General features: G+C 48.4%; 6 protein-coding genes and 2 non-coding genes across 8 annotated transcripts; 4 read left to right on the forward strand and 4 right to left on the reverse strand.

Annotated features, from left to right (window-relative positions):
• Positions 1-121: 121 nt before the first annotated feature.
• Positions 122-194, forward strand: VE01_04886 (the record flags this gene model as incomplete). The annotated part of the gene is made up of 1 exon: positions 122-194. It is a non-coding gene; the product is annotated as a tRNA-Arg (tRNA).
• Positions 195-572: 378 nt separating this feature from the next.
• Positions 573-661, reverse strand: VE01_04887 (the record flags this gene model as incomplete). The annotated part of the gene is made up of 1 exon: positions 573-661. It is a non-coding gene; the product is annotated as a tRNA-Tyr (tRNA).
• Positions 662-1,292: 631 nt separating this feature from the next.
• On the reverse strand, positions 1,293-2,150 carry VE01_04888 (uncharacterized protein). Its single transcript, XM_018274354.2, has one exon. The coding sequence runs from the start codon at positions 2,093-2,095 to the stop codon at positions 1,373-1,375; it is 723 nt and encodes a 240-aa protein (XP_018130845.1). The 5' UTR covers positions 2,096-2,150; the 3' UTR covers positions 1,293-1,372.
• A 376-nt stretch (positions 2,151-2,526) lies between these two features.
• On the reverse strand, positions 2,527-4,561 carry VE01_04889 (uncharacterized protein). Its single transcript, XM_059463651.1, has one exon. It carries the CDS (start codon positions 4,072-4,074, stop codon positions 2,548-2,550), a length of 1,527 nt encoding a protein of 508 aa, XP_059319737.1. The 5' UTR covers positions 4,075-4,561; the 3' UTR covers positions 2,527-2,547.
• VE01_04890 (uncharacterized protein) lies at positions 4,492-6,040 on the forward strand. The gene is made up of 4 exons (XM_018274356.2): positions 4,492-4,743; positions 4,807-4,991; positions 5,059-5,564; positions 5,616-6,040. Exons 1-4 carry the CDS (start codon positions 4,659-4,661, stop codon positions 6,001-6,003), a joined length of 1,164 nt encoding a protein of 387 aa, XP_018130755.1. The 5' UTR covers positions 4,492-4,658; the 3' UTR covers positions 6,004-6,040.
• Positions 6,041-6,446: 406 nt separating this feature from the next.
• Positions 6,447-8,475, forward strand: VE01_04891 (uncharacterized protein). Its single transcript, XM_018274357.2, has 2 exons — positions 6,447-7,579; positions 7,635-8,475. Exons 1-2 carry the CDS (start codon positions 6,974-6,976, stop codon positions 8,325-8,327), a joined length of 1,299 nt encoding a protein of 432 aa, XP_018130756.1. The 5' UTR covers positions 6,447-6,973; the 3' UTR covers positions 8,328-8,475.
• Positions 8,476-9,591: 1,116 nt separating this feature from the next.
• Positions 9,592-10,177, forward strand: VE01_04892 (uncharacterized protein; the record flags this gene model as incomplete). The annotated part of the gene is made up of 2 exons (XM_018274358.1): positions 9,592-9,745; positions 9,795-10,177. 2 exons carry the CDS (start codon positions 9,592-9,594, stop codon positions 10,175-10,177), a joined length of 537 nt encoding a protein of 178 aa, XP_018130753.1.
• Positions 10,178-10,757: 580 nt separating this feature from the next.
• On the reverse strand, positions 10,758-12,175 carry VE01_04893 (uncharacterized protein; the record flags this gene model as incomplete). Its single annotated transcript, XM_018274359.2, has 5 exons — positions 10,758-11,129; positions 11,193-11,550; positions 11,612-11,693; positions 11,756-11,881; positions 12,017-12,175. 5 exons carry the CDS (start codon positions 12,173-12,175, stop codon positions 10,952-10,954), a joined length of 903 nt encoding a protein of 300 aa, XP_018130754.1. The 3' UTR covers positions 10,758-10,951.
• Positions 12,176-12,219: the final 44 nt, after the last annotated feature.

Below are 12,219 nucleotides of genomic sequence, written 5' to 3' on the forward strand. Positions count from 1 at the left end.
GATCTCTGTGTAGGTTAGAATAGCACTTTTTGCCTTTTTGCAGTTTTTTTTCTTCATATCCACTTTTTTTTTCACGACGGCATGGGAAATAACGGATTAGGGATCCGTAAATCAAAACAATAGGCCTGCTGGCCCAATGGCAAGGCGCTTGACTACGAATCAAGAGATTGCAGGTTCGATCCCTGCGTAGGTCACTATTCCAGTACTTCGGTATTTCTTTTTGATGTTCTTTTTGATATATTTTTGGATTTCTGGGCGGAACATAGTATGGAACCGCAACGGCAAACTTTTAGCATGAGTGTGGGACTCGACGATAGAGTAGTAGTAGGGCTAACAAAAAAGCGGAAAGGCAGGATGCCGAGGAGTGTAAGTAAAACAATTATATATAGCAAGAATATATTGGCTTCAATGTGTTCTCTTCAGTTCTTCAATGACCATCAGACATGCTAAGAAGAATCATTATAGTTGATTTTTGAGTACCGGTATTCGGTTGGAGAGGTGCGTTTGTTACGGGGAGATTCGACAAAAAAAAAAGAATACCATAGACGAGTTAACTCGTCTGAAGGGTTATAGTCCCTTCGCCCGGAATCGAACCGGGGGCCCCCGGATGATTTGCGTTACATTACAGTCCGATGCTCTAATCCAACTGAGCTACAAAGGGGTATTGGTTGCGTGAATGCTCGAGGGTAGACTGTATCAACATGGGAAATTTGGAATGCTTCTGTGGCTTCAAACAATTTGTGGTATGAGAAACTGATGGATGGGAGGGAATGTTACATCCCGTGCTTGGCTTAACGTCGAAACGTCGCGTCCCTCTGAAATCAGAGCCACGCCCCTGTGGATGCCAGGAAAAAATAGATCCTCATCCGTAACCGCGCTATTTGCCATTAACGGGGTTGATGGCAAAAAAAATGTAAACAGCGCCCAAACACTCGTGGTCTCCAACTTACCCAGCCATTCACAGCTCGTACGTCGCTAGCGTTGCCGTCGCAGATAGATCGAACGTAATGCGCTTCAAGAAAGGTGATCAAGTTCTCGGGCATGAGGTGGGGATGTTTTTGAAGGAGCTCCAAGGCTGTGCTTTCCAAGCCCACACTTGCAGAAGAACGTGGCTTGTGAGATTCCTGATGGCCTCTCGTTTGAAAAATCCACTGTGATTCCATTGGGATTCTCTTTGGCTCCATGTGCGCTGTTCCAAGAGGCTTTTCGAATTTGCAGAAAGATGCTCGTGGGAGCATTCGATTACATTGGACAAAATGACTGGGAACATTATATGGACGTTATGCATAAGTCTAGTAGAAACAAATTAATTGTTATGTTTCCATTAACAACTTCTTTCTAGTACAATAAAATCAACCTTCTATTTATCATCTCAGGAGCTGCTTTCCACCTTTTTTGTGAATGGCCTATATGCCTCCTCTGGAATCCTTCCCAGCACCGACTCTGCAATCTTACTCGGCGCCAACCCATACAACTGCTGGAAACTCATAATCATTGGCCGCCACTTATCTGGATCAACTCTGTTCTCAAATCCCTCCATCCGAATCTTTTCATGAACATACGTCCTCACAACCTTAACCTCCAATGCCAACAGGTTCCCCTTCTTCTCCGTATCGCCCATCATCTCATGCACCTTCACTAGCTCCGCTTCCATCTGCACCGGACACTCCACAATCCTCGCTGGCTTTACAATTTCCGAGGCGGTCGGCGTCAATCCCGAATGCCCAAACTTATCATGGACATATTGATATCCATTCGCACGCTTAAACGCATACCTCGCATCCCCCGGCGCGGTCTCGAGGCCCTCGCAGCCTGTAGTTCTCGCGAGGGCGTTCACGAAGCTTCCCATATCGTCTGAAGCGAGGTTGAGCACGCACTGCTTAGTTCGACGCAAGTTGACAGTGGTTTGGCTATTGGCGGCGAGACCAAGCATGCAGCGGTTTCCGAGCCACCAGGCCGAAGACATGGGTGCGATGTTGGTAGTTCCGTCGGGGTTGGTGGTGCTGATTATGACAACGGGGGTGCCCCAGTAGAGGATTGCGGGGGAGATGGGTTGGTGTGTTGCGGATGAGAGAGGGACTGTGTTGGAACCCATTTTGTGTGTAGTTTCACAACTGATGATGATGGTTGGTAGAAAGAAACTCGTGTTGTTGAAGAATTACTGCGTCAAGAAACAGCAGATAATCATATTATTAATAGTCGCCGTTATTACAAGCCTCGTAATTTTTTGAGTCGTTGATACGTTTGAGGCTTTTGAGTCTGGTGGCATGTTAGCAACAGTGGCACCAAAGTAACCAATACAGCAACAATTAATTATTGGGGATTTTTAATCGACCCACAACGTGGGTTGGTAGATATAACTGTATTGGCGACATTAGTATCAACAAATCTGCAAGTGCTACTAGAAAAGATGATTTGAAGCTGGTCGATTGCGCCAATGTAAGAGTTCTCACTCGTTGTAGTTGAAGTGGCCAATCAGGCAACACAACAAAAGCTCCGTTCACCACCCAGTCTCTCAGTACGCGTAGGTATAGAATCTTGAGGAATTTACCGCTCTTGAATTAGCTTGGCCATCGCTATGCTGTCTAAATAGAGGCTAACATCTACTCCCCCAATTTCCCGACTCGAGTCCATAACCTGTACACACCCATCCATTTTTGGCATCACAGCATGCACATACCTCGGAATACCACCACCAAAGTCAACCTCATAGACGTTTAGCCTCAGCCACGATGTCACAAGCGTATGACGATCACCTAGGAATGCCTGCCACAGCCGCTGTGGCGACCTCTCAAATGCAGCGTCGTGCAGCATCGCGCCGATTTTCTCCGGCGTAAAAATTGCGAGCGTCTCACGAATCGCACTCGCCGTGGACCCTAAACTCGCGGCACTGGCTTCACTGCCACTTGATCGAATGTGCGTGAGGAAGATGGGGGACCCAATGAATGAATCCGAGAGAGGAGGCTGCACACGCGCTCGCGCGCTTAAGGTCACGTTGAGGAAGACGTCGTCAGCGGAGTCACTGTAGCCGCGTGCACGGTTGATGGCAGACCATATGTGGGCGAGGAGAGCGTCGAGGCGTGAAATGTCAGGGCGGCAATCTGGTAACTCGCGGGTGCTTGCGCGTAGGATACTCAGTTGTTCTTCGGTGAAGTGTAGGAGCGCTTGCGACACAGGGCGCGAAAAATCCCAGGTGCTCCATGGAGCAGGAGTTGATGGAGAGAAAGAAAGAAGCGACTTCGAATCCCCCAGTGGGGGAGGCGGCTTTGAATTCTCGCTCGTGGGAGCGAGGAACGAGGGAAACGCGGGGTCTTTGGCGTCATTCCACCAGTCAAACCGATGGAGTGGCAGGAGACGTGCACTTTCAACTGAGGATGTGTCTGCCACATCTCCGTCAATGTCACCAGCCGCATGAGAATCGAGCTGCCCAGGGTTGAATATGGGTGGATCCATAGGAGATTTTGCGACTCCGTGGCATGCTGCCGCCCACTGGTGTATGAACACCATCAGGGACTGTGCATCGGCAAGTGAGTGGGCCATCTTGACGGCAATAGCATAACCGCCACAGGAAAATTCTGTGACTTGCACGGACATCCCCGGCAGGCTGGCATACTCAACCAGGTTATGAAGCGCCAAGTTCGAGTCAGACAAGAAGATATTCTGGGGAAAATCTGTGGCCATCCAGGTCGCATTCCCCGCAACACGCTCATGCACACTAGGGACGATGGAGTCAAGGGTCCTCTCCGTCTTTGAGACCACCCACTCAACCCCGGGATCAGAATCGCACCCGTAGACTACCATTGGCCTCCCAAAACGCTCCGTGTGAAAGCCGCCATCGCGGACTCGGGACCATTGCAGCTGGCCTGCCCATTGTGGAAAGTCGTTCAGTGTGGCTACGAATGACGATTGAAGGTTGGCGTGTGACGGACTTGGGCCGGAAAAAAGCCAAACTGCACCAGTTGATGAAAACCGAGCGACTGTGGCATCGAGAATCGACAGCGGTGTTGATACGGGCGTTGTCAGTCTCGGGGAAGGGAAGAGACGAAGCTTCTGTGGCGGTAGTGAACTGGACATAGCTAATGAATATCCTGTAGTCAATTCTGACGTGATGTATTATATGTATTAGTTCGTCGACTATAGCCCAATGCCGGCAAACTTGGTCCTCGTCCACGGAGAGAGCTGTGCTCTTATTAACCAACCGACGGAGTGGTGTAGGTGGATACGTATTTCACCAGTAGCAAACACAGCGACTGAGATTAACCTACCTACGTATCAATTGCGATATCAATATATTTTTTTAAAAAAAAACACCAAAAGTCTCATAGCTGACACATGTTACGTGTCGCTGATAAGTAGGTCGATCTCGTCTTAACTCAGTCGAATAAAATACCAGCTTCAACGCCGGCTGAGTCATGCGGGGTAAACCAGTTGTGCTCCATAATATAATCCCGCTGAAAGGAGAAGGTGGGAAGGTGGTGGGAACAGGTTTGAGGGAACCCCGCCAAAATCTCGGTCTTTGAGGGAAGGATGGATTTTGCTGTAATTTATATATATGTATGCGCGGCGACGATATATTTATAAGTGAAAGCTTGCTTGTTGAATTAATTTGACGAATATTCATTTTTATTATTATTAATAACGAAAAATATAATAGCAGAATGGCTCGGTTGACAATTAGAGACGCCGGATACACTCCAGGACAATTGCCCTCGGGCCCGAAAAACTCGATCCTTGACGTGCCAGGTACGTCTCTGACATAGCATGGCTCTATAAGAGCATCTTAGGATCTTACTGACACTCAACCAGGTGTCCACGTCGGCCAAACCACCGTCGGAGACGATGGCGATGACGTCCGCCACGGTGTGACTGTCATCCTACCCCGCCACCCCGACGACATTAACACCCCCTGCTACGCCGGCACGCACACGCTCAACGGCAACGGAGAAGTCAGCGGCTCTTTCCAAATCAAAGACTGGGGCTTCATCAATACCGTTCGTCCCTTCCCTGTCCCTGTCCCTGGTGGTACTCTCTCACCACAGTTTGATTTACACGTGACAGCCCATCGCCCTCACCAACTCCCTCAGCTTCGGGACAGTCTTCCAGGAGGTATGGCAATGGATTCTACAGCGGGCGCGCGACAAGGGGATGTCGTTGAATGATATAAGCCACGATTATGGGACGCCGATTGTGGCAGAGACGGCAGACTGGTGGCTCAACGATGTGCATAACTCAGCGCTCAAGCCGGAGCATGTGCATAGTGCTTTTAAGAGGGCGCTCGAGCAGGAGAACGTTGAAGAGGGACAGTATGGTGGTGGTGCCGGGATGACGTGTCACATGTTCCCAGGAGGGACGGGGACCAGCTCCAGAGTCGTGAAGTGTAAAGATGGGAAGACGTATACGGTTGGGATCTTGTGCCAGACAAACTACGGACACACACACGATATGCAAATAGCTGGGGTCCCAGTTGGAAAGCTACTGTTGAAGGATAGGAAGCTGGCAGAAGAGAAGGCTGTGAAGACCGCCAGCGGCAAGGTCGATGAGGGCAGCATCGTGATTATTCTTATGTGAGTGTTTTATGGGGCCCTGCCAACCAACTAGTAGCTAACAATAACCAGCACGGATGCGCCAATGCTCCCACATCAGCTCAATCGCCTCGCGCGACACTGCGCCGTTGGCCTCGCGCAGGTTGGAGGCCACGGTATCGGGACTAACTTCTCTGGCGACATTATGCTTGCCATCTCGAATGGGAACAAGACCAATGAGAAGATCTCAGGCGAGCGCGTCAACGGCATCGCGGACGTAGAGGTTAATCAGATCGAGATCCTCAAGAGCGAGAGCGTGGATACGATGTTTAGGGCTGCATCTGAAGCGACGGAAGAGGCGATCTTGAACTCGCTCGTTGGAGGGAGGGCAGGAAGGACTGGGTTTAACGGCTTACACTTGGGGGGGTTCCCGGTGGAGAGGGTGAAGGAGCTGCTTGGGAAGTATCGTGTGGTTGTTTGATATGTCTTTAGCTATTTACTGTAGCATACTCCGAATTATTGCTACTTTGTAAGTTGTTTGGCTATTGAAGGTGTCTTTGCCGTTGTCTTTACCGTTGATGTCAGCGAAGTTGTTGCATAAGTCACAATAATACCTGACTGATCACAGGTCTAATCACACTTATGAACTACATCAGCACATCAATCATCATCCACTGACAAGGAGAGATATGGCACGTTCATGGCTGTGGCACAAATGTTTTGATGAGGTGGCCGGGGGCCGCGGCAAGAAAGAGACCCGTCCAAAATCCTGATTCGGATAAACTATGTGACCGACGAACCCCTCTCTGACCAAGAGCTGAGATAACCCAATGAAAGCTATTCGTGGGGTTTTAGCGCCGTAATATATAGTGCAATATATAGTGTTCCGTGTTGGTTTTGTTATTTTGTTCAGCTACGCTCTATGTACCAAGGCGGCTCGTTGGACCTCATTTGCGCATCCCCCGTCTACCCCTCAGCTGACTGTCCTATTACTACTGCGGGAACCCTTATTTAAAGTCTTGGGGCGCTAGCAATATACCCGATGGATGCTCTTCCGCTCCACGGTTTGAGGCCCGCAACACCGGCATGGCGGCGCCACATTCCCACCTTCCATGCTTCTTCTAGAAGGCCAAGAGAAGCGGCCAGAACAAACCAATAGATTGCTCTGTTCCCTAGCATTAGCACAAAAGAGGCTACTGCAGGTACCCCGCATGCAAATCTCCCCCGCACTGTTTCCATTGGCGTCGATTTTATTATCACGGCGGTTTAAGGCCCGAAGCCACCGCCTGCGGAAGTCTTGGTAATGCATTACAATAATAGGATGGATTGGCACTGGTTTTCCCGGTACCTAATATATAAACCTCATTGTTCCCCCTTCTTGGGGATTCTCGCAACTTCAGCCCTTTAGTCTTTTCACTATCCTCTGACTCGTCAGCATCGATTAAACGACAATGGTTCGCAACCTCCCCTACGCTGCCCTGCTCTGCATTGGCCTGGTAGCTGCTCAGACTCCCGGAAAAATTCCAGAGAAGCACCCCAAGCTAGACACATGGGAATGCACCAAGAAACACGGTTGCAAGAAGCAGGAAAGCTACATTGTTATCGACCAGGCATCTCACCCAAATTATCAATTGCACCAGCCTAGCCTCAACTGTGGCAATTGGGGAAGCGCCCCCAACGCGACGGTCTGCCCTGATGAGAAGACATGTGCTAAGAACTGCATCGTTGAAGGTATCCCTGATTATTCCAAAGTTGGTGTCACTACCAAGGGCGGAAATCTGTACTTGAAGCAACTGGCCAAGGATGGCAGCTCGGTATCCCCAAGAGTCTACCTCCTCGAGAAGAATCAACAGGAGTATGAGATGCTCCAGTTGACGGGCCGCGAATTCAGCTTCGATGTTGACACGTCCAAGCTTCCTTGCGGTATGAATGGAGCGCTGTACTTATCGGAGATGGATAAGAAGGGAGGCAAGAGCAAGCTCAACCCCGGCGGAGCTGCCTATGGATCCGGATATTGTGATGCTCAGTGCTTTACTTTCCCCTTCGTTGAAGGCGTTGTGAGTAGCCCAATTCCTCTATCTGGTAATTAGAAATCCACTAATTTGAGGCCAGGGCAACATCGAAGGCAAGGGTGCTTGCTGTAACGAGATGGACATCTGGGAGGCTAACTCCAGAGCAACCTCGATTGCACCGCATGTTTGCAAGCACAGCGGGTTGTATCGATGCACTGGAGCAGAATGTGAATTTAACGGTGAATGCGACGAGTGGGGATGCGGTTTCAACCCATATGCTCTTGGCAACAAGAACTACTATGGACCGGGATTGAAGGTCGATACCAGACGCCCATACACTGTTGTGACACAGTTTCCCGCCGTCAAGGGCAAGATGACAGAGATCCGTCGCCTGTACGTTCAGGATGGAAAGGTTATCCAGAACGCTGTTGTCAACATTGCCGGACCTCCCGCCCAAAACTTCATGAATGACAACTACTGCACCAACAAGCCTGGCTCCGAGCGATACATGGAGCTTGGAGGTATGGGCGCCATGGGCGGTGCGTTGTCGCGAGGAATGGTCCTCATCTTCAGCATCTGGTGGGACGAGGGCGGATTCATGCAATGGTTGGATGGCGAGTCATCCGGTTCCGGACCTTGCGACGCAACTGAGGGAGACCCCAAGAACATCATCAAGATCCAACCTGACCCAGCTGTGACTTTCAGCAACGTCAAATGGGGCGAGATTGATTCTACATACACCTGCAGCAAGGGTCCGGCAGGGCCAAAGGGCCCAAGGGGAATCTCCTATTAGAGCGCCTTTACACGAGTCGTACTTGTTCAAAGTAGTTTTGAATGAGTACTCGAATGCTTTTGATATTTTGAGCAAGTTGGGGGTAGAACGTATTTGTCGAGCTCTTTTTGGCCTTGGCAAAGAGGGGTAAGCAAATATAGAATAGATGAATATTAATTTACTTCCCCATTCGCCAAGCTTGCCGTTTGGCCAGTTCAAATGACCCTTGGACAACTACCTTGTCACTAATTTGACGACGCTCGGCCATTTTCGCCCATCCTGAACTTGTATCGTTTAATTGTCACAACTTCTTGTTTGCTCGCTCACCATGCCGCTTTGTTATTCTTGTACAAAAATGGATTATCTAAGTGGAAGAGTCCTCGATGGAGACCATGATCATATTGATTCTCGGTATTACGTGGGTCTACTAACTCTCCATCAGGCAAATTCTCGTGGAGACGGTGGCCCCAAACGCTTCGTACGATGCTCTTTCCCCGCTTGATCTGACCACCACTCCGTGATGGTCGATCCTGCAGGAACTAGTTTAAAATGTCTTGAACTGAGCTGAGATCCAATACGACGAGATCGATTTACGGATCCCGATACTATGAGTACTTGGCAATTACAGATCCCGATCCCATGAATACTTGGCAAGGCCTAAGATTTAAGGAGAGTTGTGTGGTAGGTACACCACTACACCACGATATCTCAACTTTAGCGCGCGAGCTTTTCGTTGTGTCTATAAACTCTCATACCGAGTCTATTTCAGGATCTGTAAATCGATCTCGCCGAATTGGATGTCAGCTCGCTTCAAGACATTCTAAGCGGCTATACTTTGTACCCCTCACCAAATAGATTGAAGGGCTGAATATTTTTCTATCCATACTCTTGCGACAGCTACATATTAGGATACAAGAAGGATTAATATGTGTTGCAAACTAAACTTCAAGGCTTACCAATCACAGATAAGGGGGATTTGCAATCCCTCCTGCACAAAACCCCGCACAATCCCTCGTATTATCTACTCCAATAACGACCACAGAATCAAGTCTGACAGTTGTCAGCAGTGCCAAACTAGGGGATTTTGTAGCAGAAATTTATGATCTAGCGAGATAATAAACACCAAGCACTTACATAGAGACTCGTAGATTCCATAAGAATGAAGAGAGGTGCAGCGGAGCGCTGGCCCCTATAAATACCTCTTTCGTGCTACAGAAAATTAGAAAACAAAATTCCATTCAAAAACTACGAATCTTAAACATCTTCTAATTCGACAACACCTACAATGGCAATTTTTTCCGACTTCTTGGCTATTCTCCTCGCTGCCAGCGTCGTTAGTGCCATAAACTTCTCAGAGGTTATCCCGGGTCCTGGCCTCCCAAGCTTGGCCTCGCTCAACCTTACAAGCGAAGCACTCCATGCCATGGGGCCTATAGAAAGTATGTCACTTTCAACTCGTCTCTCACCACAGATCATTAACCCTTCAAGTCCCCCCAGATTACCATATCGGCGACGTTAATCCCATGTCGAAGCGTGATAACCCCACGCCACCAGCTTGCATCTACTACGGCGGCGCGCTCATCGATCGCGCCAATATGCTCAGCTGCGTCAACTTTTTATACGCTCTCGGAACGACGCCGTGCACCCTCAGCAATAGCGCTGCTAGTGGGCAGTGGTGTAACGTTGGGAATGTGGCGTTATATGGGTTGAACTGGAACAATTTACCAACCGTATCCTCGTACTGCATCGACGTGGCTGTCGCAGCACAGTGGGTGTATAACAACTGCAACTACGACAATGTTAACCAGTGGGGTGGTTTGGCTTATGTACATGGGAATGATGATATAATTGCGAATGTTACCAGACAATAAGTTGGGCCATGGGAAGAAAGGATAGGGATAGGTGGAGTTGAAGTACACATCGGATGTTTATAGTACTTAGTAAATGTAGCAACAATATTACAGTTATTAAGTTGATTGTCTACAATCACCGAGCTCCAAAGGAATTATCCAGCACCATAGTGCGTTTGTGCTCTTTAGAGTTGTACAGCGACGTGGCCCATATCTAGTTGATCTAGAAATCGTCAAAGAGGTCTCGTAGGAATACTGGTACCGTGATAGAGAAAACGAATGTGTCATTAATTCGCTGCCATGTATTTTAATACTTTGTAGCTTAAATATAGGATATAAAAGTGATAAAAAGGGAAGAAATGACGAGGGCATCAAGATTTTCTACAGACTTAAGTCCCTTTGACTTTAGTTAGTCTTTTAACCCATTTACCTGAGAATCAAGCTTTGGATCCTCACCGACGACTTACTGGCGATAACTCGACTAAGGACCTAATTCGCAAGTATTACTCCTCAAATACTATGAGACGTGCACTAGAGTGCTTTGGTGGCCAGTGTGTCACGTGGAAAGGTCACATCATCTTTATTCTATGGGTAGTTGTAGTGCTTGTAATGATAATTAACGCAAAGTTTATAGAGAGCTATTCAAAATGAGACAAAAAAGTATAACCGATCAGTAAAATAAGCCAAAATCTCCTCATCCGTGCAACTATGGTCAACCAATGTAGAATCTTAGTGTTGATCCTCCTAACTTCGTCTCAGACTATCTCCACGCCTGCAGCGAGAGCCTAAAAGCCTCTACAGCTTGATCACAACCTTACCAATATGCTTGCCAGAATAAAGGTAATTGAAAGCAGCTTGCGAGTCCTCAAATGAAAAGACCACATCGTCTAGAATTGGCTTTAAGTTGACTTTCTTCTCAGTCAAAAATCCGCACAAATTTTGGTGATCAATCTTTGTGCCAACGAGTATTCCCCTGAGACAACATACCATTAGTATCACTATACCCATATGTCTTGTGTTGGACAACGATATATACCGCATGGTGGAATTCTTCACTAATAGAGGCATCACTGTATCAGGGAAGCGATCCATATGATATCCTCCCAAGAATCCGACAAGGGAAACAGTCCCTCTCTGCGCGAGCGAAGCAAGACTTTGTGCAATTGCAGTAGGGCCTACATTGTTGATGACAACATCTGCCCCTCGTCCATTAGTGGGTCTATGTACCTCCTCCTCCCATTTTGGGTGGGTGCGGTGGTTGATAGTCTCAATGGAGTCGGGCCCTCCCACGGCCTTGGCAAGATCAAGCTTCCGGTCCCACGAGGAGGTAATTATGGGGCGGATGCCAGCGTTAAGGCAGATCATTAGGCCAAACATGCTTACTCCTCCAGTACCTGAGAGTGAAAATAAGCATTAAAAATCTTTGTAGGGGCAGAATAGTGGGCTTTCGTATACCTTGGAGCAAAGCAGTACGCTTTGCCTGAGGCATGCCAATTGCATTCCATGCTGTTGTCCCAGCGCAGGTGATGCAAGCGGCCTACCAGTAAATCAGCGCCCATTAATATCCTCCATTTATATAATGGCAGATAGATAACATACCTCCTCCCACGAAAGATGCTTGGGAAGGTGAAACAACACATTCTGATCAAACACTGCATATTCCCTTAATACGCCATCCACATTCCCGCGTAAAAGCAACGACTCCTCCTCTGTGCCATTGAGGCCCTTTAAATTGAATATTGGTGCTACTCGGTCCCGATGGCAAAACCGTGGACCTCAGACCCCAGAGCGATGACTTCAGCAGAACAGTCAGAGGCTGTCGATGATTGGGGTTGGGTATATGCCGTGCATCATTACTACGTCTCTATAATTCAGTGACACGGCATGGACGCGGATCAGCACGTCATTGGGCTTGAGAGATGGGGCCTCTTCAATGACCGACTCAAGAGTTGTTGGCGAGTTACCCGTGCTGCGCCGGAAGGCTTTGTATGATTGAGGGATTGACTGAGGGATTGCCATTGTATAACCGATTATTGATGAGGATGATATTTCAGTAGATTTCC

This window comes from Pseudogymnoascus verrucosus, assembly GCF_001662655.1.
Source record: "Pseudogymnoascus verrucosus strain UAMH 10579 unplaced genomic scaffold scaffold_19, whole genome shotgun sequence".
NCBI lineage: Eukaryota > Fungi > Ascomycota > Leotiomycetes > Thelebolales > Thelebolaceae > Pseudogymnoascus > Pseudogymnoascus verrucosus.